A 27,327-nucleotide genomic window follows, 5' to 3' on the forward strand; every position below is an offset into this window, starting at 1 on the left:
ACGGCAAGCCCCGAGGGGAAAACACACAGCGAGCCCATACACAGACACACAAGCGCTGGGCAAATTAACATGGAATCAAATAATAAAGCACATCTTTTGAATTCACTGCCTGAAATTCAAAAGTTAAGGAAGTGCATAATCACGGATGTGAACTCTGTTTTATTTGCATAAAGCGCTGGATCTGAAGATCGGATTTATATCCGTTTTGGCGGAGACAATCTGATGTGACCAAGTGTAAATGGAATGAGCTTTTTCAGTCTGATAGCAATCCGTTCAGTAAAAACGCATGAAGTGGCTAAGTGTAAATTGGCCCATAGTCCACATATACATTTTATTTTATTCTCGCTAATGACGTGTTTCCATAAAGTATTAAAATATAATGCTAAGCGTACTCGCCTCATTACTATACAAATACGTAAAATCAGTTTAATTAAATAATAGTTAAAAAAAAAAAACAACAATAAAAAACAGTGCGGCCGAAATTGAGTACCCCTCTACACTACTGTTCGCAAATACAGAGCTTAGTTGGAGGCTAAACTTGTTTTATACTCACTACCAAATTCCAAAAATACCCCCATAAAACGAAAAGAAATTGACGTCTAAAGTGCCTAGTTTTAAGGCATCATGCTGATAGTATGATCGTAACAATAATTAATGATTTATTCATGGTTTTTTACTGATCAAAGAAAGGTAACGGAATATAATCAAATGTATAAATTATAATAAAGGAAATAAAAATGAAAATCTGAATTTTACGTCTGTACGTATGAAACCGCTGATGACGTATGTAACCGTTCGGCGCTCATTTTCAAATGGACGTCTGAACAGAACAGAGAGAAACGGTGTGGATCGGTTACCGGAGATATACTAGGTGTAAATCCTCAGTTTACAGCTGGTAATTTCAACTTTCGTTTTTATGCTTCATCTGAGAATCTTTAAGGTTTTAAAGCCACAGTTTATAATTTGAACTGTTGCATTTTCTGAAGCGTGTTAACCGCAAGCTAGCATGAGTTTTGTCAAACTGAATCTGCGTACGTCAAACAAAAAAAAAAAAAAAAGAAAAGAAAAAAAAAGAAAGAATCCTCAGTGTTTTGATGTATGATTTTCACTATTTGGTTAAAAAACAAAAAACAAAAAAAAACATTCGCTTTAACTACTCGTTTGATCATCTCATTCAGTGAAATAATCGTTTCTTGACGTTGTTTACATGTCAAAGTATCTGGCCTTGCCGTTAAAGTTGAAGTAATATGGACTATTTCGCTCACTGCAATTCGTAAACATGAACATATTGTCTGTGTATGTATAACAAACCAATATTGATCCATTGTTTCGGTTTACAGTCGCCATGAGCGCATTCAGCACCCCGACATACTGTCAACGGCAGTGGTCCTCCCCCGTAGTGGGACACAAAGCGGCTCTTTCGGCCACTAGCACACCTCTCTTGGACAATATTCAGGGAAACGACGATGAGCAGGAGAGAAGACAAAGACGCAGGTCCAAAGTCATTGACCTTCATGGTGTGAACGATTCTTCCATTAACGAGGCCGGTAGCCACAGGTAGGTCGAAACCCCAGGGCCATTCAGCTGCGAACAAGTCATAAAAGTGAAGTACACACATTTATGTGCATAAACACTGGCGGCCAAAAGTTTGGAATAATGTACAGATTTTTCTATTATGGAACGAAATTTGGTACTTTTATTCACCAAAGTGACATGCAACTGATCACAATGTATAGTCTGGACATTAATAACGTGAACAATTACTATTACAGTTTGAAAAAAAGAAAAGAAAAAAAAAATCAGAACTTCTTAAACTACTTCAAAGAGTTCTCATCAGAAAATTCTCCACATGCAGCAATGACAGCTTTGCAGATCCTTGGCATTCTAGCTGTCAGTTTGTCCAGATACTCAGGTGACATTTCACCCCACACTTCCTGTAGCACTTGCCATAGATGTGGCTGTCTTGTCGGGCACTTCTCACGCACCTTACAGTCTAGCTGATCCCACAAAAGCTCAATGGGGTTAAGATCCATAATACTCTTTTCAATTATCTGTTGTCCGATGTCTGCATTTCTTTGCCCACTCTAACCTTTTCTTTTTGTTTTTCTGTTTCAAGAGTGGCTTTTTCTTTGCAATTCTTCCCATAAGGCCTGTACCCCTGAGTCTTCTCTTTACTGTTGTACATGAAACTGGTGTTGAGCAGGTAGAATTCAATGAAACTGTCAGTTGAGGACATGTGAGGCGTCTATTTCTCAAACTAGAGACTCTGATGTACTTATCCTCTTGTTTATTTGTATATCTGGCCTTCCACATCTCTTTCTGTCCTTGTTAGAGCCAGTTTTCCTTTGTCTTTGAAGACTGTAGTGTACACCTTTGTATGAAATCTTCATTTTTCTGGCAATTTCAAGCATTGTATAGCCTTCATTCCTCAAAACAATGATTGACTGATGAGTTTCTAGAGAAAGCTGTTTCTTTTTTTTCCATTTTTGACCTAATATTGACCTTAAGACATGCCAGTATATTGCATACTGTGGCAACTCAAAAACAAACACAAAGACAATGTTAAGCTTCATTTAACGAACCAGATAGCTCTCAGCTGTGTTTGATATAATGGCAAGTGATTTTCTAGTACCAAATTAGCAATTTAGCATGATTACTCAAGGATAAGGTGTTGGAGTGATGGCTGCTGCAATTGTGGCCTGTCTATATTTGATCAAAAATGACTTTTTTCAAATAGTGATAGTGCTGTTTTTTACATCAGTAATGTCCTGACTATACATTGATCAGTTGAATGCCACTTTGGTGAATTAAAGTACAAATTTCCTTCCGAAACAGCAAAATCTGTACATTATTCCAAATTTTTGGCCACCAGTGTATTTCATATAATATAAGTAGATCAATACATACAGAGTCCAATCTTTTGTTCCCAACATAGTTCTGCAGCCACCCCTGCCGCAGTTCCAAAACTGTCATCTGCACAGATATCTGAACATTACTCAACCTGCATCAAGCTCTCCACTGAAAATGTCTGTTAAGTTTTAACATTTATACATGGTGCAGTTTACAGCATTTTTCCGTTGGACAGGACTAATGATCAATTTTTCACTGCAGAAAATTACCACAAAGAATGCATTTGGCTTGCACCTCATTGATTACATGGCAGACATTCTCAAGCAGAAAGACTCCGAGCTCAACTTCAAGGTATAATCTCAGAGAATTTGTGTTTACCATCTCTTCACAAAGTTTACACTGACAATCAAAAACCATATTTTTGTGTTATAATTGGGTTTGTGTGTTCATTTAGGTGGCAGCAGGCACCCTGGACGCAAGCACAAAAATCTATGCGGTGAGGGTGGATGCAGTTCACGCTGATGCTTACAGAGTTCTGGGAGGCTTGGGTTCAGAGACCAAACCAAAAGAGAGTGAGTAATTATCCAAGGCAAGTCACATGTGTACTGATTTGTTATGTGATGTCTTCATTGTGTAGGTTGGATTTTTCAGAAAGCTAGGTGGTCATGGTGGATGAGCTATGCCCTCCCAGGACCCTGCACAGTAATACGGATAACTTATATAATTCCAGGTCAAAATGGTGATGAGGAAGGCGAGCTAGCAGAGGGCAGTCAGGGAGAGCAGGTGGCTGCAAAGCAGACTACTAAGAAAAGACCTCCAAAGAAGACAGTGGAGCAGAACCTCAGTAACATCAATCTTTCTGAATCTGAGATGAAGTGTGAGGTGAATAATACCAGAGTGTGACTGAAATGTGATCGATGTGAACATATGGTATTTGATCCATTATGCATTTGTGATGTATAAAAAAGTATAAAAACCTACAGGAAGACTTTAAACATCCTCCGTGCAGGTGGACCCCATGTTCCAGCGCATGGCTGCTTCCTTCGATGAGAACAGTACAGCAGGAGTGTTCCTTTCCGTGCTGTTCATTGAGGACAGTCGCTGTGAGCTGCGCTTTCCTTCACATATGACCTTGCTGAAGTCACAGCCTCCTCCTGTACAGATCTCTCCTCAGCACGTTCCTGCCTCACCATTTACAGGTAAACTGGCTTTCCACATCTCACACAGTTCTAAGTTATGGGTCAGTCTACTCTTGGGTTCAAAGATAAATATTCAGCCATTTTCTGGTCTAAAGTTTTCTGCATGCATTGAGATTCTTATATCTTTACAACCATTCGGGATGTGCCTGAAGCGAATACCTTGTTCGGAAAGGCACGAATAATGTCTTCAAAACGAATAACGAATTCATCCGAATAATATAAAAAATATTCGTATGACTGATTATCCAAGAGGCACAAGGATAAAGTGACATTTTAAATAAACAAATACAAAATTACAAAGAACGTTTGAATCTGTGCAGCCAATATTTAGAAAGTGTAAACATTATGAATGAAAATGCGCACGTTGAGATTTCAAATCGGATGGCTGCGGTCTTGTTTTCAGTCTCTGTTAATTGTGCGCATCAGCTATACGTAAGTTACAACTTCACCTAGTTGTGGCATAAATGGGCACTAAGTCACAATTTGCGCACTACTAAATATGTGAGTGTTGCACCATTAAACTTAGGTAGAACATAACCTTACGTATAAACTAAATATTTACGGAAGCCTCCGACCAGGAGTAATGGATGGAATAAAAAAGCAGACTCAATGACATCAGTGAGCTCATGTTTTGGTTGGGAGGCTTCAGTCCTTTCAACATATATGATGTTGTCACTCGTTTACATTTATGGGAGAAAACATAATGTAAAAAATGTACTACTTCAATATGAAACCGATCTAATGGTGCACTTTCCTGTGTACGCCACCCAATGTCAAGTTTCAACATACTGTATACGAAATATATAAGAAATTAAAATGAATAGATGTCTATTTTTCCAGCCTGTTGTTTTAGAATTTATTTATTTATTTATTGCCCCTTATTCATTTTAGATACTGTTATTGAATATTGTTATTTACATAAAATAAATATACCATTAATGAAATCTTGTTTTATTACGTATCGTATTTCAGTGGGGATATCATTTATTACAGCTGACAGTTACGTGAGCGAACAATGTTTGAACATTAACCATAACAAGAACAAACTGAAATTCACGGCTTTTTAACACTTGTGTATTTAATTTGAAGGCTGCTTATTGGATCAATACAGGTAAACGTCATACTATGCGACTACGCATTACTTTATGGAGAGCTTACGACCTAGTTAAGTCTTGCCTTAAGAATAGGTGGTGCAACCGAATTAAGCACTGACTAACACAAACTAACTAGTAGTTACTAAGCCCTTAGTGTGAACTTTACGTCTCAACTTGTGTGAGACCTTACGCACAGCTAGTGCAACGCTACCCTGGAGCTTATCAAGTGTAACATTAAGATGCAACATCATACAGTATACTTTCCACTTCTTCAATGTCTATGTTAATGTATCACATGATTCACATCTGATTCCCATGTATTCATTTATAGCCTAAACCCGAGCACGATGTTAAATTCCTGACCTGAAGTGATGATTTCATGTCGGAGCCTGTCTATCCGTCTCTTAAAGTTGACCACATTTATATTCACATCAGCAATTAAGGAAATTATCTGGTTAAGACTTTATTCCAAAAAAAAAAAAAAAATTTTTTAAATATAAATGCACTATAAAGGTTTAAATGCTCCATAGAGTATTCATCTATTAGGAATATTCTTCCTTATGTAAAACAAAGAAACCGAAACATGCTCCGTCTTTTTTTTTCTTTTTTCTTTTCTTTAAACTGTGCTACATCTGGTAAGGCACTATATAAATGTAATATTATTATTATTAATAATATTATTATTATTATTTAACTAAATAATGGTGTCTTATAAAAATTCCTGATAAATTTACGGGATATTCACCTGTTCTTAAGCTATATTGATTTTATTTTAATTTATTTTAATATTTGAATTTGTATTTATTATTCACTGCAAAATGTGTGCTTGACATTTCACATTTTGCTTGACACCTCTTGCCATCAGAATAATGTTGTTATACATGCACAGACAAATGGAAATTCTGTTTCATGCAGATATTAATATCACAAATACTAGGAAAAACCACAGTTAATGTAGCCTACAAATTCAGCTTCATCTGGTAAGATTTTTTTTATTATAAAAGAATAGTTTTTAAATAATAGTTGTATAATAATAATAATAATAATAATATATTATTATTAGGCTATTATTATGAAAAGGCATTTACAAGGCATATTTTATTAATAGAAACTATAAATGTAAGAGTAACGTTTAAAAATGGGCATTTCATTTATTTTTGATGCACTTCCGGTTTAAGCCACGCCCACACCCGGTTCTATTTGAATACAGATGGTTTTGTCATATGAACAGATACAAATACAGATTATGGCTTCGCTGCACACCCCTAACAACCATACTAATATTTTTAAATACATGAGTGCAATAAATCATGTCTCCGATTCTTCAAGGTCGTCTGAAGACATTGGAGGACAAGCCAATCTGTCCATCCTTAGAGGATTTCTCTTTCACTAGATGGACTCCTGAGCAGGTAAGACCCTCTTAATGGCATTTAAAGCCTCTTCCTTCTGAAAGATGTTGTAAAGTGTGTTTATGTTGATTTTATTTTTTAAATATTTAAAGCTGAATTATGTAATTTCTGTGACAATAGCCACCAAATGGAATTGCAAAACAGCTTTCCGAATATGCCCTTTGTCTACTGTTGTTCAAACAGTCAAGATAGTCCCAGCCCCAACTGGGGTCTAAGCAGGTTTCTCAAAACAAACACAGGAATATTTATAGCGCCACAGAGACACAGTGTTTATAGTTTTTTGAGAAAATTAATCTATGAATGTCTTTCTTATATTTGTCTCTGCATATTCAGCTGGGATAAAAGAAAGTATTTTAACGCTAAACATTTTTTTACATCACCTTTAAAGAAATATTCTGGGTCAATACAAATTAAGCTCAATCGACAGCATTTGTGGCATAATATTGATTACCTCAAAAATTTATTTTGACTTGCCCTTCTTTTTCTTTCTCACAAATCTGGGTTCCAGTGATATACAAAAGTGTAGCCACAAGACATAATCAATATGCGTGTTAACATGATAAAATCACTTACTAATATTTTCTGTGTAAAATTTTACAACTTTGTTGCCATGACGATGTACTGTCAACAAACCCTGATTGCGACTAAAAATTATGATTTAAGCAACTTTATAGCTCAAATAATACATGAGTTTTAACAGAAGGATTAATGTAATGCTTTAATAAAATTAAAAGCTTAAAATCTCTGCCTTTTAACCCCTCCAAAATCCTCAACTTCAATTTTTGCTTTTTTAAAGAAAAGGATGGACGATTAAAGGGGGAAATTATTTTTTGTGGTAATTAACATAATGCCACAAATGCTGTCGATTGAGTTTATCTTGTATTTAAATATAAGCTCTATATAAAAATAAGTCCTGACCCTTCCCCCTGTTATGCACTTTTAAATTACGTTTAAGTTGACCTCTATTATGAATGTAACATTTAAATATAATTTATAAATATCATAGTGCACAATGTTTACCCTGCCCACCATGTTTGTTCATTTGATCTTCTCTTTTGTCACAAATGTTCAATGTAGACCACAAATCTCAACCAGCTGCTTGAGAAGATGAAGCAGGGAGAGCATGCATTTGATGTCAATGCAGACATTGAACCAGATGTTGATGAGGGTCCAGACTTTGGGGATCATTTTGATGCAGATGTGGATGAAGGCAGGCCAGACTGTGAGGAGTATAAGGAACAAAGAGAATTTTGTTCAAAAAGCCCTGAGAGAGGACGGTTAGTGCTTAGGAAATGTATTGCACCAAAGTATTTGTAATGCTTTGCAAACTGACTCTGTTTTCAGGGCTCGACAATAAGGGCTGCCTGATGGACCGGGGCCAGTGTGAGAGAGATTCGGGCCAGTTGCTAGAACTGTCACTTGCCCGATCAAGCCAGTGCTATATTTATGAAGTTAGTGAAAGCAGACAACTGGCGATAGAGCACAAAAATTACATGGAGCGAAAATAGTCTTTTAACCAAGCCTCAGAGACGCGTGAGCACGTAATTTACTGGATGCACCAAGGCACAGATGTGTGATTGCGCAACAGTGTGCAGACTCTTTTAGAACTGTCCTCGCTCTTTTTCCAAGTGTCTTAGCAGCGTCTATTACAAATATGTAGAAAACTGCAGGAAAAAACCTCACTTCATGAATTTCAGAGCGGGATTGCACGTTTTACACAACATTTTGAGTATCCCTGCACATTCAGTGCTCACAGTCTGAGAAATTCACAGATTTTTTTCATTTTAACATGCTGGTAAAAAATTTGTAATCCACACATTGGATCACAAGAAATCAAGTGTTTTTCTATTGGACTGTAAATCCATCTCTCTCTATGCATCTCTCTCATCATCTCTCTCCGTGCAGCGTAGACACTGTTTAGCGTGCATGCACACTCGTAAATGGAGAGAGTGCAAGTATTGTTCCCACAGTAAAAAAAAAAAAAGTGCATTTCTCCCATTATTTCACCTTTAGAGATGTTTTGAGTGCTTAATACGGTTGCGTTCACACACAGGACGGTTATTTACGAGTGTGACAACCGCATTCTAAAATCGAACTGACACCCGCATATTTTCAGGTCTCACAACCGCATTCTCTGTAAACCTGTGATGTGTGAACAGAACCGCACTGGACAACTAGTTGTTAGTCACGTCCTATAAAGTTAAAGCCACACTGCACTGTACATCAGCATGTAAATGTGGTTGATAATCCCAAACACTGACTGTGTGAACATAGCCTAATAATTTTCAGAGCTGTTCAGATGCAGGGTAGGGCTGGGTGATATATTGAATATTAACGATATAATCGAGATTAATTTTGCTGACGATGTCAAATTGACCAATATTGTGAATATTGCGATGATTTTAATGTGCTTTCATTTGGCCAATAAGTTTCATAAAGAGCGCATCAGTAAACTAATTTCACGATCCTTCAGGGCTGCACAATTAATCAAAATAACATCAGAATGGCAAGTTATTCATGTGATTTTTAATCCACAAAAGGCTACGATTTAAAGACAGATAAACATGGTATGTGTGTAATTCAGAACAAACCGGTGATGCGCTTATCTGTGTGCAGTGTGCATGGTGGGACTCTCAGATCAGTTCACGTGCATTGTGAAATCAAAATGATGCAGGTTCAAGCATTCGCACACTTCCAAACATTAATAACTGCTACAAGTTATACAAATCTACAAATGCGGCACAGAAAAGGAAGAAATTACAGAGTTTCAGAAAATGCGGGACATTGTAAACAGCCAATTACACATTGCCTTTTCTGTGTCACAATAAAAGCTCCAACTTCACAAGAAATAATACGACAGCACTTTCGGTGTCAAAATAAAAGCCCCAGGTGAAGGTGAAGTAAACAGGACAGAAATATATTTATTTTGTATAACTCCTCTTATAATCAGAATAATAATGATAATTCAGCATTATATTTTAATAATAAACCTGACGTGTCCCAGTAATAATTTTGTATTATGCATTGTTCAACTGGGGTTTCAAAAATAAGTCAGTGAACTAGCTTTGAACACCTTGTTCATTCACAAAAATATATTAGTAAAAACATTTGAAGGTGAATAATGGTTTTTATTAAGCTACTATGTATCATTGTATATGAAATATAAATATAAAGTGCATATCAATGAAAATGATTGGATTTCATTCTCCCTTGTGATTATTTAAAGGAATAGTTCACCCAAAAATTTAAATTTTGCTGATAATTTACTTAACCTCAGGCCATCCAAGATGTATATGACCTTCTTTCTTTATCAGAACAGGATTTAAATAAAAGTAAAGTATCCTAGATTTTTAGCTTCATCCAATGCAAGTGAATGAACTTCACGTTCACGTGATTATTCAGAAGTTCCGCTCTGTTTATCACAGAGGAAAGTACTTCATGCAAAAGTTAGGTCAATTCAAACATCTACAGAGAGCTGGCGGAAGCGCAGATTAAAATGTAAAACGTATTAATTACCAAGTAAGATTAGTAAACCAGGTAAGTGTTAAGGTCCATTGTAAAAAAAAAAAAAAAAAAGGATTATTTTTTATGAACTAAGATTAATGACTAATACCTTCGAAGTCCATCCTGGATTAACTGCAGAAGTTCACATAGATGCATTGTCCTTTGTTAGTTGGCTGATGAAGGCTTTTGTTGGCAATTAAATGATAGTCTATGTATTCCATTTCAAGAGTGTAGTCCATCAATAGATGAAGGTGATGCAGGCAGAGATCAATGAGGTGCATCGCAGTTCAACCGGCAGGTCATTTCAGTGAGGTTCAGTAGGGTCCATCTTAAATCCGAGGTTCAGGCAGTGGCATATGAAGTATCCGATGTCTTAAAGTTGGAGTTGGCATCAGTTCATCCTCTATAGTCTGACAACAAGCAGGAACGGAGCTGGATCTGAATCCCGAGGTTGAGATATGGAAACAAATAGAATAATATTAGCGTTGATGTCATACAATTTTATGCAGAGTTATAGATCATAATAGATGTTTCTGGTTTAGCAGACCTAACTAAAGCAGCCTAATTGTGAGTTGTTGGATAATTTTGGTGTATGCCTGGCTTAATAGATGAGTCTTTAGTCTAGACTTAAACTGAGTGAGTGTGTCTGTGTCCCAAGCAGTGTTAGGGAGACTATTCCATAGTTTAGGACCAAATAGGAAAAAGATCTTTTGTGGATTTTGATATTCTAGGTACTATTAACAAGCCAGCATTTTGTGACTGTATTGAACGTGATGGAATATAGCGTGTCAGAAGGTCACTTAAGTACTGTGGAGCTAGACCATTCAAAGCTTTGTATGTAGTTAACAGAATTTTAAAATTAATATGAAATTTAACAGATTGCCAATGTAACGATGATAAAATGGGGCTAATATGGTCATATTTCTTGGTTGTAGTCAGCACTCTGACAGCTGCATTTTGAACCAATTGAAGTTTATTTGTTGAACTTGCTGGATATCCTCCCAGTAATGCATTACAATAATCTAGTCATGAACGCATTAATTAGTTTTTCGGCATCAGCAACAGAGCATGTGTCGTAACTTAGCAATATTTCTGAGGTGGAAGAATGCTGTTTTACAAACATTGGAAATTTGATTTTAAAAGGACAGATTGGTATCAAATATAACACCCAACTTCTTCGCTGTAGAAGACAACGTAACAGTACAAAAATCGAGAGTCAAATTATATTTTAGCGGCTTATTTTTAGAGGTTTTTGGTCCAATAATTTGTACCTCTGTTTTGTCGGAATTGAGTAGAAGGAAATTTCTGGCCTTCCAATCTTTGATTTCATTGATTGCTAATTTGGAGAATTGTGAATTTTCATTGGATTTAGAAGAAATATAAAGATGGGTATCATCGGCATAACAATGGAAACTTATTCCATGATTCCTGATAATATCTCCCAGGGGAATCATGTATAAGGAGAAAAGCAGAGGCCCTTAAAACTGATCCCTGTGGCACTCCATAATTTTGTTTGATTTGACAATTCCTCGTTTACACATACAAAGTGGTAGCAGTCTGATAAATAGGACCTAAACCATGCTAATGCAAGTCCACTAATGCAAACATAATTCTACAGCCTGTTCAAGAGAATGTTGTGATCTATCGTGTCGAAGGCAGCGCTAAGATCTAAAAGCACTAAAAGAGAAGTCATTTGTAACTGAAAAGTGCTATCTCTGTACTGTGATGGGGCCTAAATCCTGACTGAAATTGTTCCTATATATCATTTCTCTATAGAAATGAACATAGCTGGGAGGACACTGCCTTTTCTAGTATTTTCGACATAAATGGTAGATTTGAAATCGGTCTGTAATTAGCCAATTCTCTAGGATCAAGCTGTGGCTTCTTAATGAGCGGTTTGAAAACTGCCATTTTAAAGTTTCTTGGGACATGTCCTAAGGATAGCGAGGAGTTAAACATTTTAAGAAGAGGTTCTGAGATTACAGGGAATACCTCTTTTAAGAGCTTAGTTGGTTTTGGATCTAACATACATGTTGTGGCATTTGATTTTTTTTTTATAAGTTCATGACCTATGACAGCGAAGGATTGAAGTTGATCATGAGGAAAATTATGAGACACTGTTTTCTGAGGTACTGTGACAGTTGATTGCATAGTTCCAATTTTATTTCTGATTATTTCAATTTTATCAGTAAAGAAATTTATGAAGTCATTACTTTTGTGCTGCAACGGAATATCTGGTTCAGTAGGTGCTTTATTCCTAATCAATTTAGCCACAGTAGTGAATAAACACCTAGAATTGTTGTGGTTATTTTCTATGAATATGCTAAAATATGCTGACCTGGCAGCTTCTTAGTGCCTGTCTGTAGCTACGGACACTATACTTCCTTGCACCGTGAAATACCTTTAATTTTGTATTCTTCCACTTAGGCTCCATTTTCCAAGCTGCTCTCTTGAGAGCATGAGTGTGATTATTGTACCATGGTGTGGGGCTTTTTTTCTTGAATTTTCTTTAATCAAAGGGGGGCGACACTATCAAGAGTGCTAGAGAAGACTGTATTTATATTTTCTGTTATTACATCAAGTTCTTCTAGACTTTTTGCCTTACTGAGTATGTGAGACAATTCTGGAAGATTATTAGTGAAACTATCTTTAGTGGTCGAAAGAATAGTTCTACCTGAATGATAGCGTGGTGTAGATTGAGTGACATTAGCTGATTGCAGCAAACAAGATACGAGGTAATGAGTAACAGTCAGTATCTGGTGTGGCCACCAGCTGCATTAAGGACTGCAGTGCACCTCCTCCTAATGGACCATCAGATTTGCCAGTTCTTGCTGTGAGATGTTACCCCACTCTTCCACCAAGGCACTTGCAAGTTCCTGGATATTTCTGGGGGAATGGCCCTAGCCCTCCCCCTCCGATCCAACAGGTCCCAGATGTGCTCAAGGGGATTGAGATCCGTGCTCTTCGCTGGCCATGGCAGAACACTGACATTCCTGTCTTGCAGGAAATCACGCACAGAACGTGGAGTATGGCTGGTGGCATTGTCATGCTGGAGGGTCATGTCAGGATGAGCCTGCAGGAAGGGTACCGCATGAGGGAGGAGGATGTCTTCCCTGTAACACACAGCGTTGAGATTGCCTGCAATGACAACAAGCTCAGTCCGATGATGCTGTGACACACAGCCCCAGACCATGACGGACCCTCCACCTCCAATTCGATCCCGCTTGGCGTAACGCTCAATCCTTCGACGATAAATGCGAGTCCGACCATCACCCCTGGTGAGACAAAACCATGACTCGTTAGTGAAGAGCACTTTTTGCCAGTCCTGTCTGGTCCAGTGAAGGTGGGTTTGTGCCCATAGGTGACATTGTTGCCAGTGATGTCCGGTAAGGACCTGCCTTACAATAGGTCTACAACCCCTCAGTCCAGCCTCTCTCAGCCTATTGTGGACAGTTTGAGCACTGATGGAGGGATTGTGTGTTCCTGGTGTAACTTGGCTGTTGTTCTTGCCATCCTGTACCTGTCCTGCAGGTGTGATATTCGGATGTACCGATCCTGTGCAGGTGATGTTACACGTGGTCTGCCACTGCAAGGACAATCGGCTGTCCTTCTTGTCTCCCTGTAGCGCTGTCTTAGGCGTCTCGCAGCACGGACATTGCAATTTATTGCCCTGGCCACATCTGCAGACCTCATGCCTCCATGCAGCATGCCTAAGGCCCGTTTATGCAGATGAGCAGGGACCATGGGCATCTTTCTTTTGGTGTTTTTCAGAGTCAGTAGAAAGGGCTGTTTAGTGTCCTCAGATTTATAACTGTGACCTTATTTGCCTTATATAATAATAATAATAATAATAGTGAAGTCATCAAAACTATGCAATAACAGAAATGGAATTATGTTGTGACAAAAAAAATCCAAAATAAATCAAAACTGTGTTATATTTTAGCATCTTCAAAGTAGCCCCTCTTTGCTTGGAATTTGCAGAAATGTACTCTTGGCATTTTCTCAACCAACTTCTTGAGGTATCACACTGGGATGCTTTTAAAACAGTATTAAAGGAGTTCTCATCTATGCTGGGCACTTATTTGCTGCTTTTCTTTATTATTCAATCCAAGTCATCCATTTCCAAAAACTTTTTTTATTTATTTTTTTTATAAAATTGTAGTTTTGTAATGAAAGAAATTAATATGTTGGCACAATTATATTTTTGTCTACAAAACTAATTTCAAACATTTAAGCATATGCCTTCAGATCAAAAGGTTTTTAAGATCATGAGAAACACAAGTGATCCCAAACTTTTTAACGGCAGTGTATATATATATTAATTACACCGATCAGCCACAATGTTAAAACTACCTGCCTAATACTGTGTAGGTCCCCCTCCTGCCCTCAAAACAGTGCCAACCCGCATCTCAGAATAGCATTCTAAGATGATATTCTTCTCACCACAGTTGTACAGAGTGGCTATCTGAGTTACCGTAGACTTTGTCAGTTTGAACCAGTCTGGCCATTTTCTGTTGACCTCTCTCAACAACAAGGCATTTCCGTCCGCTGAACTGCCACTCACTGGATGATTTTTGTTTTTGGCATCATTCTGAGTAAATTCTAGAGACTGTTGTGCGTGAAAATCCCAGGAGATCAGCAGTTACAGAAATACTCAACCCAGTCCGTCTGGCACCAACAATCATGCCATGGTCAAAATCACTGAGATCAAATTTTTTTCCCCATTCTGATGGTTGATGTGAACATTAACTGAAGCTCCTGACCCATATCTGAATGATTTTATGCACTGCACTGCTGACACACGACTGGCTGATTAGATAATTGCATGGATGATTGTTGGTGCCAGATGGGCTGGATTGAGTATTTCTGTAACTGCTGATCTCCTGGGATTTTCACACACAACAGTCTCTATAGTTTACTCAGAATGGTGCCAAAAACATCCAGTGAGCGGCACTTCTGTGGAAGGAAACACCTTGTTGATGAGAGAGGTCAGCAGAGAATGGCCAGACTGATAAAGTCTTCGGTAAGTCTCAGATAACAGCTCTGTACAATTGTGGTGAGAAGAATAGTATCTCAGAATGCTATTCTGAGATACGGGTTGGCACTGTTTTGATGGCGCGAGGGGGACCTACACAATATTAGGTAGGTGGTTTTAATGTTGTGGCTGATCAGTGTATACATAAATATGTAGATTCGGGAAACATTTTTAATGCCATGATGGTAAAAAAAAAAAAGCTCTCTTAAATTTTTGTGTTGGCAGGGCAAGTAAAAATGTAAATCACTGGTCCAAACTATTAAGAAAATTAATAGTTGGGGTTTAATAGTCATGGTTCAATACTGTTTAGAATGATATCTTCACTCATTTAGGCATGACAACGAAGACCATCTAACTTTCTAAGCCTGACTGTAAATTAACATTTCATGTTGGGCTTTGTTCTGTCTCTGCCTATGCTGAACAATTACAACCTTTCAACCCATTTTATTTGCAGAAAAATTACTTCTGTGATGTGTTTGTATGTCTATTCATGGTGAGGTCTGTGTGTGTGTGTGTGCACTGTGTTCAGAGGTGTTATTCCTATTGGCAAGGTGGATATTGCCACCATGTGTCTGCAGTTGTCTGATCAGCCCAGAGAGTACTCGTACTTCAGTCCCAGGACCATGGCCACCTGGGTCGGACCTGGCTACTGGCTCTTCAAACCTGGACATAAACGTAACTCTTGGTTTAGTCTAGAAGTGTTTAACTATAACTTAACTATAATTAGATGTCTATAGAACTACAGTATTTATTTTATTGCTGATTTTTAGCTTGCTTTTCATGTTTTAATTCTATTTAGTAGTTTACACTACCAGTTTCTCTAAAATCTTTATGTAGAGGATCACAAACCAGACAAAGAACCCCGGAAGCGGGCACCAAAGAATCCCCTGGTTATTGATTTTAAAGAAGATATCCACTTCCAGAATTACTTTAAGACAACTAGAGTAAGTACCTGTTTACTCAGTTTTACTATGCAGTTCACACTAAAGCACTTCTAGGATTGTTTGACTTCAGAAAAGCCTTTTGATACTGTTTAATTATTATTCAATTAACAAAATAGTTGCATCAATTGTAATTTCATGCAGAATTTTAGTTTTAAGTAGTTATATTCAGTTAAATGCATTTTGTCATTTTATTTTTCCATTGTACATGGAAAACCTGCAAATTTCAGTGAAATTAATAAGTCATGGAAAAGTCAAAGAAAATGTCTAGTGAATAAAATTAAATTCTAGTGAGCTTTAACATTGGCTAGAAATTGCTCTTTGTGAGTGCAATGTGTGGAAACCCTGGTGACAGGAACTGTTGTCACCATCACTAATGTAACTGCCTTAGTACTGTAATGTTGTATTTTTGTGTGTGTGTACCAAACAATGTTTTTAAGCAAATTACATTTAATTCCTTTAAAGCTAAAGTATGTACTGTAATTTCTGTGATACTAGTGCCACCAATCAGAATTGCCAAAATAAACAATGCTTTCTGAATACGGCCTTCGTCTGCTGTTATTCAAACAGTCAGATTGTCCCACCCCAACTCACTCCGTTGGCTGAGTAATGTTATGGGTTGGTCTAAGCAGGTCGCTCAAAACAGAGAAATTTTTATAGTGCCACAGAGATACAGTGTTTACTTTTTTTTTTTTTTTTTTTTTTTTGGAGAAAATTAACCTATGAATGGCTTACTTATAATCGTCTCTGCATATAAAGCTGGGATAGAAGTATTTTAACACTGAAAAGCTACATCAACTTTAATTAAATGCTTGTAAAAGCAAGTAACAGATGACTTGACAGATGCCATAATGATATGATTGTTGTTTCCAGGCAGCAACTACTATTAGTAAATCTGCTCTAAATAGCACCAATAAGAAAACCACACTTCCAGCAGACTTCCAGTATCCACCCAGTAACCTATCACAACTCGGCCTCAAACCCTCCAACACAGTAAGTATGTTTTTTTTAATTATTATTATTATTATTATTATTATTATTCTGCAACAACCTATTGCATTGCAGTGTACACCTCAGAATACCAGTTGTGCCAAATCTTACAGCAATATTACTTTTCTAATGCTATCTTGTTGCAAATGGTGCTGAGCATTATGGTTTTTTTCTCACTTAGCTCAATGCAGAGGGCAAGAAGAGATTATCAGGAGAGCTGGGTGAGGAAGTAGGAGAGTACGACTACAACAACGCCAATGACACGGCCAACTTCTGTCCTGGTCTTCAGGTATATTTAACACTGGTGTTACATGGAGTAAAGGAGACTGTTTAACGCATTGATGAAGTGGATGTTAATGCGTAGCTTTCTCTGTGAATAGGAGGGAGACAGTGAGGATGCTGATGGCTTTGCAGGATCTGATGACTCTCAGACAGACAGACCAAACCCTTTCTCTCTTGACACAGATGGCATCTCTACATATGGAGAGGACTGTCTTGTTCCTGAGCCTCACAAGGTAAGATGAGAGAATAGTTGTTGGGAACTACACTATACATGGGCTGAGTGATCATGCAGTGAGTTTTATTTTATTACCTACCTCAGAAAATTAGTTTGAAGAGACGACTGTATTACTCTATTACTTTTATTCTCTTATCTAGGTTAATACCATTGAGATAAACTATGCCAAAATGGCCAAAAAGATGGACATGAAGAAGCTGAAGACCACTATGTGGAGTCTTTTAACAGAAAGTCCGGAAAACCCAGCCAAGGTTTGCCATCTTTTTTGGGCATTAGATTAATTAATAATTCTGAATCCTTCAACTAATATACAGAAGGAGTGTTTTTGCAGATTTTGTATGATATTTTTTTTTATATATATATCTTTTTGACTATCCTATAGTTAGCCCTTTCATACCATTCATAAATCTTGTATTTTTATGACAATAGTAGTAGTATGGACAGATTTGACCAGGCCCTTCAAAACTAATACTACAGACTCTTTCTAAATGTTTTCACACTTTCTCTTTGTAGTTAAGTTACCCTTCAGATAATTCAGATCACTTGTAGTATGGCTGTTAAATTGTGTTTTGAATTAATTGCCCTTTTATTGTTTTGTTATTCCACACTTGTTGTGGTTGGATGATTTAAAAGTTTTTAATTGGTTTTACTATTTTTAGGAGGTGGCGAGTGAGGAGACATCAGAAGTACCTAGTGAAAAATCATTCAGCCATTCTGTCAGAAATCTTGTACAAAGGTACAGTTTTTCAAAGCTTTATGCTATGCATCTTTTCAGTGTCCCTGATCATGGAGGAACTACTGTCAGCACTGTTCTTGTCTAAGGATCGCCAATTTTCCTGCATTTATATTAATTTCTCTTTCCTCTTTTCCAGGCTTCCCTCCACAATGGCTACGAATCTCTCAGTACCCTTGGCCTTTGTTGCCCTTCTGCACCTGGCTAATGAGAAAGTGGGTACTTTCTTCAAGTTTTAGTGTCTTCTATATATAATGATATTTCCAAAACCTCTATAGATGACGGTTTATTTAGTTTTTTTTTTTTTTTTTCTCTTTATGTTGATTTAATATGAGCATGTTATGTGTTGTTTATACAGGGTTTGTACAAGGTGCTTGAAGTAATTGAATTTGGCTTTTTCAAATGTAAGTCCTGGAAAACCCTTGAAAATAGCCAGTTTTACCAAGAGGTGCTTAAAAATGGCTTGAATTATAGAAAATCGTTAATCGTGTGCAGCAAGAAACGCGACCAGTAAAGTCAAATTGACAAACAAATCGCTCTTATGGGCCAGTTCTTTTTAACCATATGGGCAGAGGTCCAGACCACTACTGAAGCAGTCAGCACATAGACGGCGCTGTCACGTGGCACCTGTTACTTTTGGCAGCGCTGTTCAGAATGGGCCAATCTGAATCAATTGTTACTGGAGGATTTAAGAAATATATATTTTATAGATACTGCTGTGGCAGATTTAACAAGTATGAATCCTTCCAACCATAATTTTTAATTACAAATTACTCTCCAAAGTGAAAAAATTAGATGAGATAAAACGTTCTGAGATTTGAATGCAGATCAATGGAGGATTCCATTTTGTGAGCCGTCTAGCACCCCCTTGTGTGAAGAAAGCTTTGTGTCTCACAAAAAAGGTTATTTCTGAAAACATTTGGGTCAAAATCCAAATTTGTTGACTAACATGTACCTTGACTTTGTTTAGTCACGAAAAGCTTTCAAATAGCCAAAAAAAAAAAAAAAAAAACATTATCATTCTATAACCTAACCTTTAATAATATGACATCGCTTGACTGTTTTTGTTTGAAAATATAATTTAAAATTGTCAATTGCCTGAAAAAACTCCTTGTTTCCTTCATCTGGTACACCATTTGTATAACATTTTAAGTTTATTTTGAACTTATTTTTAATACAAGCATTAGTGCAAAAAAGCTAAACAATATTAATAATTGTAATAATTTTAAAAGAATGTTTGTCCCTTGATTTCATGGCATTGGTGTTATCAATGTTAAAACCTTTATATATATATGTGTGTGTGTGTGTGAGTGTGTGTGTGAGTGTGTGTGTGAGTGTGTGTGTGAGTGTGTGTGTGAGTGTGTGTGTGAGTGTGTGTGTGAGTGTGTGTGTGTGTGTGTGTGTGTGTGTGTGTGTGTGTGTATAAAAAAAGTTGTGGAGAAGAATTTTTAAGGTCAAAGTTCAGAGGCTGTTTAAATATGCATGTAGGATTTTTTCCAGCATGTTAAAAAGTTATAATTCCCATTTTAACAGCAATATTTTCACACACAAAAATTGGTGTTGTAACCCATTTAACCCTCATTAGTGTTAACTTGCTTCGTTCATGAAACTAAATTAAATAATAAAAGAACAACAGTCAATTTGTCCTTAATGAATAAAAATAATGTCAACATGTTACAAAAAGTTTACCCTCAGCATTTATGGGCAAAAATGGAAAATTTCAATATTTTTTATGTTGGAATGTCAAAATTTTTTGAGAATGACCCATTTGCAATTTCGGTCAGTTCCTCACATAAATCTGTTGTGTGATTTTAGAAAACATGGAACATAGCACATGATGAGTCATATGGACTATTGTTTACGGACCCAGTTAATCACTTTTTTTTGTTGGAAAGCGAAGTGCGTTTTAAGATAGCACACTAGAATTGCACATTTCGTCATGAATGAACCAAGAATTGTTACTGTGAGAATATGTAGTTAAAGATGCACATTGAGATATGTTGTACTTGCAATAAGTGGTGTTTTATAAAAAAAAATACATTACCTGAATGTATAAAATATTTGTATTTAAAATTAACAATTAAAGAATTTGTTTTAGTGACGTCTTGAGCAAAGTCCTTGAAAACAGTTAAAAATGTGCTTGAAAAGTCCTTGAATTTAACTTTGAAGCATCTGTAGGAACCCTGTTTATACTTGTTCCTAGCTAACATTAGTATGCATCAAATGTGTTGTAGATTACTGGCAGATACCTGTTTTCATGTATTTTTGATCTCATAAACGCAATTGTTTTATTTGGCATTGATTGTTGTAAATCTAAAAGCTGTTCTTTCCATCAACAGAACTTGGAGCTGCACAAGATTGACGGCATGACTGATATCATTATAAAACAAGGCCACTGAAAACTGATACAAATCATTTCTACAAAAATATCTTATTTGTATAAAAAAATATATATATATTTTCTCAATGAGCTGTAAATTACTTGTGTAAGACCTAACAATTTTCAGGATCATGTTAAAAATGTTGTACTGGGAGCGACTACGGACATTTTCGGTGTAACTAAAAGATGTTGAAAGCTTGTACCAGGAAAATACATATTTACAAATAATATGAAAATACACATTTGTACAGCAGGGTAAAATGCATGAATAATAAGATTGTTTTCTTTAGAAGATTACCCTGTTTTGATAATGTCTTTTAGCAACTGTGGTTGTTTTTCTATCCTCAGTAAAAGTAAACATGAATTGCTATTGTCAATGTTACTTTTTAAAATGCTTTATTTAAATTTTAAAATGTTCTATGACCTTGATAATTTTTAGATGTACATTCTCATTTTCAAAATAAAGTTATAAAAGTAATTGTTAGATTGTTTATAGTTGTATGTACCAAAATATAATGTTTGGTGTTCTTGTGTAGACTAAAATTTTTGACGGGAATGACAACGAGTCTTTTAAATGCGTTGTACTGTTTTTTTTCAAGTGCTTTGGGTCATTCTGCTGACAAAATATTGAAAAAAACACATCTTTCCGAGAAATTTCAGTAGACAGAAAACTCCACAAATCATGAGGAAAATTAAATGTGATCTAAAAGCTTAAAAATGAAAATTCTCTCATGTATTCACCCTCATGCCATTCCAGATGTGTATGACTTTCCTCTGCTGAACCCAAAGATTTTTAAGAAGTATATTTCAGTTCTGTAAGTCCATACAATGCAAGTAAATGGGTCCAAAAATGCACATAAAGGCAGCATTAAAGTAATCCAAAAGACTCCAGTGGTTAAATCCATATTTTCAGAAGTGATATAATTGTGGGTGAGAAACAGATCGCTATTTTTTACTCTAAATTCTCTTCCCTGTCCAGTAGGTGGCGATATGTACGAAGAATGTGAATCAGCAAAATACGATTGTAAAAGTGGAGATTGATAGTAAAAAAGGACTTAAATATTGATCTGTTTTACACACACTTATATTGCTTCTGAAGATATGGATTTAACCACCAGAGTCTTATGGATTACCTTTGTGCTGCCTTTATGTCCTTTTGGAGCTTTACAATTTTGGTACCCTTTGACTTGCATTGTGAGGACCTACAGAGCTGAGATATTCTAAAAATCTTCATTTGTGTTCAGCAGAAGAAAAAAAGTCATACACACCTGCATGGCATGAGGGTGAGTAAATGATGAGAGAATTTTCACTTTTGGGTGAACTATCCCTTTAAGTCTATCCCTCAGCCTCGTTTTCACTCACATCAAAAAAAATATATAAAAAAAATAAAAGGTGTGACTGAATAAGGACTATATTTATCCGCATGAATACATGTAGTGCCTGGGGCCTTTAGGTGGAGCCAATTGTTGCAGTTGCGAAAGAAAGTTTTCGGAGTCTAACTGCTCAGTCACAATGTTGAGCATGTAAGAAGGTAGTTCAAATGTTCCATGACATTACGAACCCACAACATAATATGAAGTTTCAAGTGTGGTGCAAATGCACAGAAAATGTTGTCTATTTACTGTTAGTATGTTACACCAGTAGGCCTTTTAAGGAAGAGTCAAAGTGACTCATTGGCGTGTCTCGCCGTATGAGAAACTTCTCGTACCTTAAGAGCATATTGTTGCTCTCTCACCTTGCTGACAAGTGTGTGTGTGCGCGCGCGCGCGCTTGCGTCATGAATGTAGCGCCCTCATGAGGATGCTGTGGGAAGTGGCGCTACAGAGAGGTGGGCCAAAGCTAATTCATTCAATTACAGACCAGGAAGTGTTGACACGGTGCATAGCTGACGATAACTACAAGAAACAATTACAGACATAAAGTCTACAGGATAACGTGTGATTGTTTGTCGTAGACTACATAAAATACATCAAATCATGGGGCTGGGTGATCCAAATAGTAAGGTAAGTGACAAACGGAGCGATGTATCCGTCAGAATGTGCCTCAAGTTTTCTCAAGTGCCTCTCTTGTTTTATTTGAAAGTACACTAACTAACTGCGTAAACTCAGTTCTTTATCCGTTAAAATAAATAAATTAGTAAATTGCTTATTGTTGTCTTTTTGGAAGAGTCTTAACCAGAGTTGTTTGATTTGATTTATTTTATTTTAGTTTCACAGGTTGTGATGTGGGTTGACGTACGTAAAACAGGGCTAGGCTCGTTTTTCAAGTTGGGCTTAAAATGTTCCTGTTGTGAGATTACTGAGTTGTTAATTTTAAACAAATGTGTAGCTGTCTAGATACTAGTTTTCATACCCAGACGTCATCCAATTTGCATAGAAACTTTCTTGTGCAGATTTGTTTCCAATGATGCATTTAATTTACCTTTAACTAACCTAACTGGTTTGCAAGATTGAACCTCTGTCCTTACGAGATCCAAATTAAATGAACCAATGTTTTAGATATGGTTTGGCATATAATTGTGAACAACAGCCGGCAAAAGTGTTGATCACGTCACACGTCAGTTGACTGCTGAAATGAATCAGATGTGTGAGGTCCTCGTGCTGCTGGGTCGCTTAAAAAAAAAAAAAAAAAAAAAAAGTTAATCTGTCAGCAAATTTATTTATTTTTTATTTTTTTATTTTTTTAAACTGGTATCATTTCAATACCTTTATGTCCTAACATAGACATCTCTTATATTTCTATGCGTGACTGTGTTTAAATAAAGGACACTGACATGATGTTTTCAGATTGTACATATGAAAACATTTGGAAGGAGGTGCTTGAGGGAGTTCAAGGAGGAAAGTAAAAGTTTTGGCCCTGATTTAATAAACAAGAATGAACATCATCAAGTTTAAGGCAGTTGTTCTTACTATGGTCATGGACATTTTATTAATAGGCATTGTATAATGGAAACGCATTTAATAACTTAACTAAGGACATGCAGAGCACAATTGTACTGGAATGCTTATAACAACTTTTTATTCTCAATTATGTTTTTTTTTTTTTTTTTTTATCATCACATTATATTGTCAACATTTTGCCACAATGGCGGTACTTCAGGCGGTTGGTATCCGATATTACCTAATAGATTTCTGCCATTCTGCAGACCTTGTGACACCAACACACACACATCCATTTAATTACAATGGAAAGGGTAGGACATTGACGCACTATTGCCCTTGGTTTCCTGGTAACGCCTTGAAGTACCTGTGAAGTATCAGCAGCACAAGATGGCTTAAAGGAGTAAAATGTAAAGTCCACCTTTATAAATTTTACTCTTTGTCTTGAGTATCTAATTGGCACATAGACAAGCAAAAGATAGCTATTATGGGGATTATGCTCTCTTGTCAGTATTACTGGTAGTTTTGATGCCTGAATGTGGTAAAACTAACTTAGCGGAGACATTTTACACAGTTTTTGTCAATATAACACTTAAGGTGTCACATTTAATCATCAGCATCTAAGGGTGTTACTGAGCACTGTTTTTCATACAGTTTAAGCTGTGTGATCATGGAAGGACATAAATTATTGCCTTGTAGTTCTTTGAGATGAAATGTTTTGTGTGTTTTATTTAATTCTTTTCTGTGAATCTATGAATTACTGTGTTACAGCAATTATTGCAACCATTATATTAATTATTTAACCCTTAATGCATAGCCTTCCTCGGGTCTCTAGAGACCCGGGACCTCATTTCACCCCCTGTACCTAATTTATTTTTAGTATTACTCAAACTTTCTTTTTTGCACTTCCATAAATTATATTTTAAGGATTATTTCATATCTATATAAATTTACTATCACAGGATATTTATTTCTTTGTTTATTACAAGAGAAATTAGTACTATATTCATACAAATATCACGTATAGCACATTTTCTGTTCAACAATGGTGAATTATCAGTATCCCGTTTGCATGAACACATATTATACATGCCTTTTCTTACTCAAGGTGGTGCTGTTAATTCAGTAATTGACTTGATTTATATTTGACATTGCTATTTGATAAAGAAACAACATGGAAGCAAACTATAGCAAGTACAACACATGAATAGTATGATATTATTATTGAAATACTACTGAAATTATGGAAGTTGTGCATCTATGAAGACTCAATAAGTGCCTGAGAAAATGCTTGTGTAGCTTATGTGTTGTGTAGCTCAATATGTGCTTGACAGTTGTATCTCATGAAATTTCAGTGTGAAAGTAATGAATCCTGTTCTAGTTTCGTCTTGATTTGTTGCATTATCTCTTTGATATATGAAAAATAAAACATAAAAATATATCAAAATATATTTTATTTTATTATTTTCTAATTTTCTTGAAAATATTTTGCAAATTTTACACTATCTGGACATTTTGTAGATCTGTTTTAAATAGATATATGTGCCGGGTCTCTAAAACCTGAATATGTAAGAGTGTTTGGTGAAATTCACATCCATTTAAGGGTTAAATCATGAATGGTCTTCTATCAGAATGAAGGTTAAATCTTTGCATATATTAAAAATCACAAAACTGGCTCTATTATTGTAGGTTTTATATACATAATATGAATCTATTGATAACTGCGGGACAAAAAGTAATTTTAAACCTTGCTACAACTTATATTTATGAGCCAGAGGTTGACTTCAAATATATGTGCATAACAGAACTTTTTACAAACTTTTCACACCAAACCACTACACCATAATGAGATTTAATCTAATTGTTTCAATTTTTGTTGCCTGCAGATTTTCTGTGACAACAATGTAGGATAGTTTCAAAACCCTCTCTGTATGCTCAATACCATTTTGATCACATTTTGGTTCAAAATTCCTCTGATTGCAGGAGCAGAGAGATGTGGAGGCTGCACAGGAGGTGGATCGAGTTAAATCTCTACAGTCTCAAGTGGATGGGGTAAAGGATATTATGACCCAGAATGTTGATCGAATCCTGGCCCGTGGAGAAAGGCTGGAGGATATTATGGGCAAGTCTGAGGATCTGCAAGCTGGGGTGTGTCTTTCTTTTCAAAGGTTTTGATTCTTGCCGTGTATTACTGCCATAAGCCTGCCACACTGTAGTTATCATGTCAGTGCTGTCCATTATTTTATCGTAGTTGTAGTATGATGGTAGCAGCTGCAGTCCCACACTAGCTGACATGATAATGGTCTTTTGTTTTTGTCCTTCATAGGCCCAGAACTTCAAGCAGACCTCTCAGAAGGTTGCTCGTGCTTACTGGTGGAAAAATGTGAAGATAATTGTGTGTATTATTGTTGTCGTCATCATCATTGTCCTGATAGTTATATTCCTTGCTACTGGTGTGATCCCAACCAGTTCATCCAAACCTCCCACAGTGGCACCACCTCCTTAGGGTTTGCATCAGTTACAACACACACACCCACCCATGCCCACATACAAGCACGGTCATGGCATCATAAATTCACATACATACATACACACTTTAATTTGCACATTTTGCTCCTTTACCTTCATATCCCTTAATGTCTCTGCACCTTTTAAAAGATAGCAGAGCTTCCATTATGAAAGCTTCAAAACCTTTAAGTGAAGGGGTTTAAATAGCCTGTAGACACAATGTCGTCTATTGTCTTTACATACTTCTCACCTCCTAAAATTTCATTCTAATGGCCACTTCAGCTGTCTTTATGGTTCTCTTAAACCTATTTTATAATAAATGCAATATTGTTCAGGTTCTTACATACTAAAGGTGGCCTTGAAATAATAATGTACTGTATGCTTGCATTGAATTAGAGAAGGTAATGGGTAAAAGTTCTGTCTACTGAATTACGAAGTATATTTAAGACTGTTAGATTGGATAATATAAGACGTTACTTGTTATAAAATACTTTTAGATCTTCAAGATTCTGTATTTTGTATTTAATGGGTCACTGTGCCTTTATCTCTACCATTATGTATGTCATTTATAAAAGGTCAAACAAGCATGTGTTTTTGAAACTGTTAAAACAAAGTTTGCATTGCTCAAAACAAGCTCTTTGCATTAGGCAAATTTTAAATCTGTAAGATGTTTTTTCCTTTCTCAAATCATTACTGATTATTGAAAGTGTCTGAAGAATGGGACAAAGCTCCAAAACAGAGAGAAAGATTTTCATCCAGCAAAATGAATGAAAGATTCTTATGGAACAAGAGCACCTGAACAAGGTCACATAGTCTTGCTTCTGTCTTTGAAATTGTTATTTTTGTATAGATGAATATGCTTTTTATCTTTCCTCAAAATATATCACTACACTGAACCTTCAATATGCGGCCAGTATGCTGTAATCGTAATTTGAGTGTACTGCATCAAAAGTTGGGCCAAAGTTTGGAAGCTTTTTAAAACCTGAGCTTTTTGAAACAAAGCAAGGAAGAATATTTTAGAGCCTGTGCTGTAATGTCCAGTTTGCAGTTTTTAGTTAAAAAAAAACTGCAATGAAAATAATCTCTCTGGAATCTGGATGTCCTACAATCCACACACAATTTCCTCTTCATAAGTAGTTTCTTTTACAAACAGCTCTGGTTTTGTTGACTTTATATTAGTCTGACTGGTACTGTAAGCCCACTGAATTGGAGAGGTTTAAGTGTTGTTTGTTTGTGTTTGCTGAAATTGTCTTGACTGTTTGAATGTTTGCAAACCCCAATCTCATAC

The 27,327-nt window shown here is 36.3% G+C and overlaps 2 protein-coding genes across 2 annotated transcripts; both read left to right on the forward strand.

Moving 5' to 3' along the window:
* The first annotated feature begins 763 nt into the window (after window positions 1–763).
* LOC127427717 (condensin complex subunit 2-like) lies at window positions 764–21,235 on the forward strand. The gene is made up of 18 exons (XM_051675503.1): window positions 764–895; window positions 1,341–1,557; window positions 2,936–3,026; window positions 3,112–3,201; window positions 3,305–3,422; window positions 3,581–3,732; window positions 3,860–4,049; window positions 6,473–6,552; window positions 7,630–7,829; window positions 15,621–15,766; window positions 15,929–16,035; window positions 16,906–17,025; window positions 17,204–17,311; window positions 17,403–17,537; window positions 17,680–17,790; window positions 18,199–18,275; window positions 18,412–18,487; window positions 20,612–21,235. Exons 2-18 carry the CDS (start codon window positions 1,346–1,348, stop codon window positions 20,669–20,671), a joined length of 2,073 nt encoding a protein of 690 aa, XP_051531463.1. The 5' UTR covers window positions 764–895; window positions 1,341–1,345; the 3' UTR covers window positions 20,672–21,235.
* Window positions 21,236–22,488: 1,253 nt separating this feature from the next.
* Window positions 22,489–26,544, forward strand: LOC127428526 (vesicle-associated membrane protein 8-like). The gene is made up of 3 exons (XM_051676961.1): window positions 22,489–22,655; window positions 25,515–25,679; window positions 25,858–26,544. The coding sequence occupies exons 1-3, from the start codon at window positions 22,629–22,631 to the stop codon at window positions 26,035–26,037; spliced, it is 372 nt and encodes a 123-aa protein (XP_051532921.1). The 5' UTR covers window positions 22,489–22,628; the 3' UTR covers window positions 26,038–26,544.
* The last annotated feature ends 783 nt before the right edge of the window (window positions 26,545–27,327 follow it).

This window comes from Myxocyprinus asiaticus, chromosome 3 (assembly GCF_019703515.2).
Source record: "Myxocyprinus asiaticus isolate MX2 ecotype Aquarium Trade chromosome 3, UBuf_Myxa_2, whole genome shotgun sequence".
In the NCBI taxonomy this organism is placed as follows: Eukaryota; Metazoa; Chordata; class Actinopteri; order Cypriniformes; family Catostomidae; genus Myxocyprinus; species Myxocyprinus asiaticus.

Coding starts and splice junctions, on each gene's coding strand:
- LOC127427717 (XM_051675503.1), top strand. CDS start 1,346: ATGAGCGCATTCAGCACCCCGACATACTGTCAACGGCAGTGGTCCTCC. Junction 15,767..15,928: donor CTTCAAACCTGGACATAAAC/GTAACTCTTGGT, acceptor ATCTTTATGTAG/AGGATCACAAACCAGACAAA. Junction 17,538..17,679: donor TTGTTCCTGAGCCTCACAAG/GTAAGATGAGAG, acceptor TCTCTTATCTAG/GTTAATACCATTGAGATAAA.
- LOC127428526 (XM_051676961.1), top strand. CDS start 22,629: ATGGGGCTGGGTGATCCAAATAGTAAG. Junction 22,656..25,514: donor TGGGTGATCCAAATAGTAAG/GTAAGTGACAAA, acceptor CTCTGATTGCAG/GAGCAGAGAGATGTGGAGGC. Junction 25,680..25,857: donor CTGAGGATCTGCAAGCTGGG/GTGTGTCTTTCT, acceptor TGTCCTTCATAG/GCCCAGAACTTCAAGCAGAC.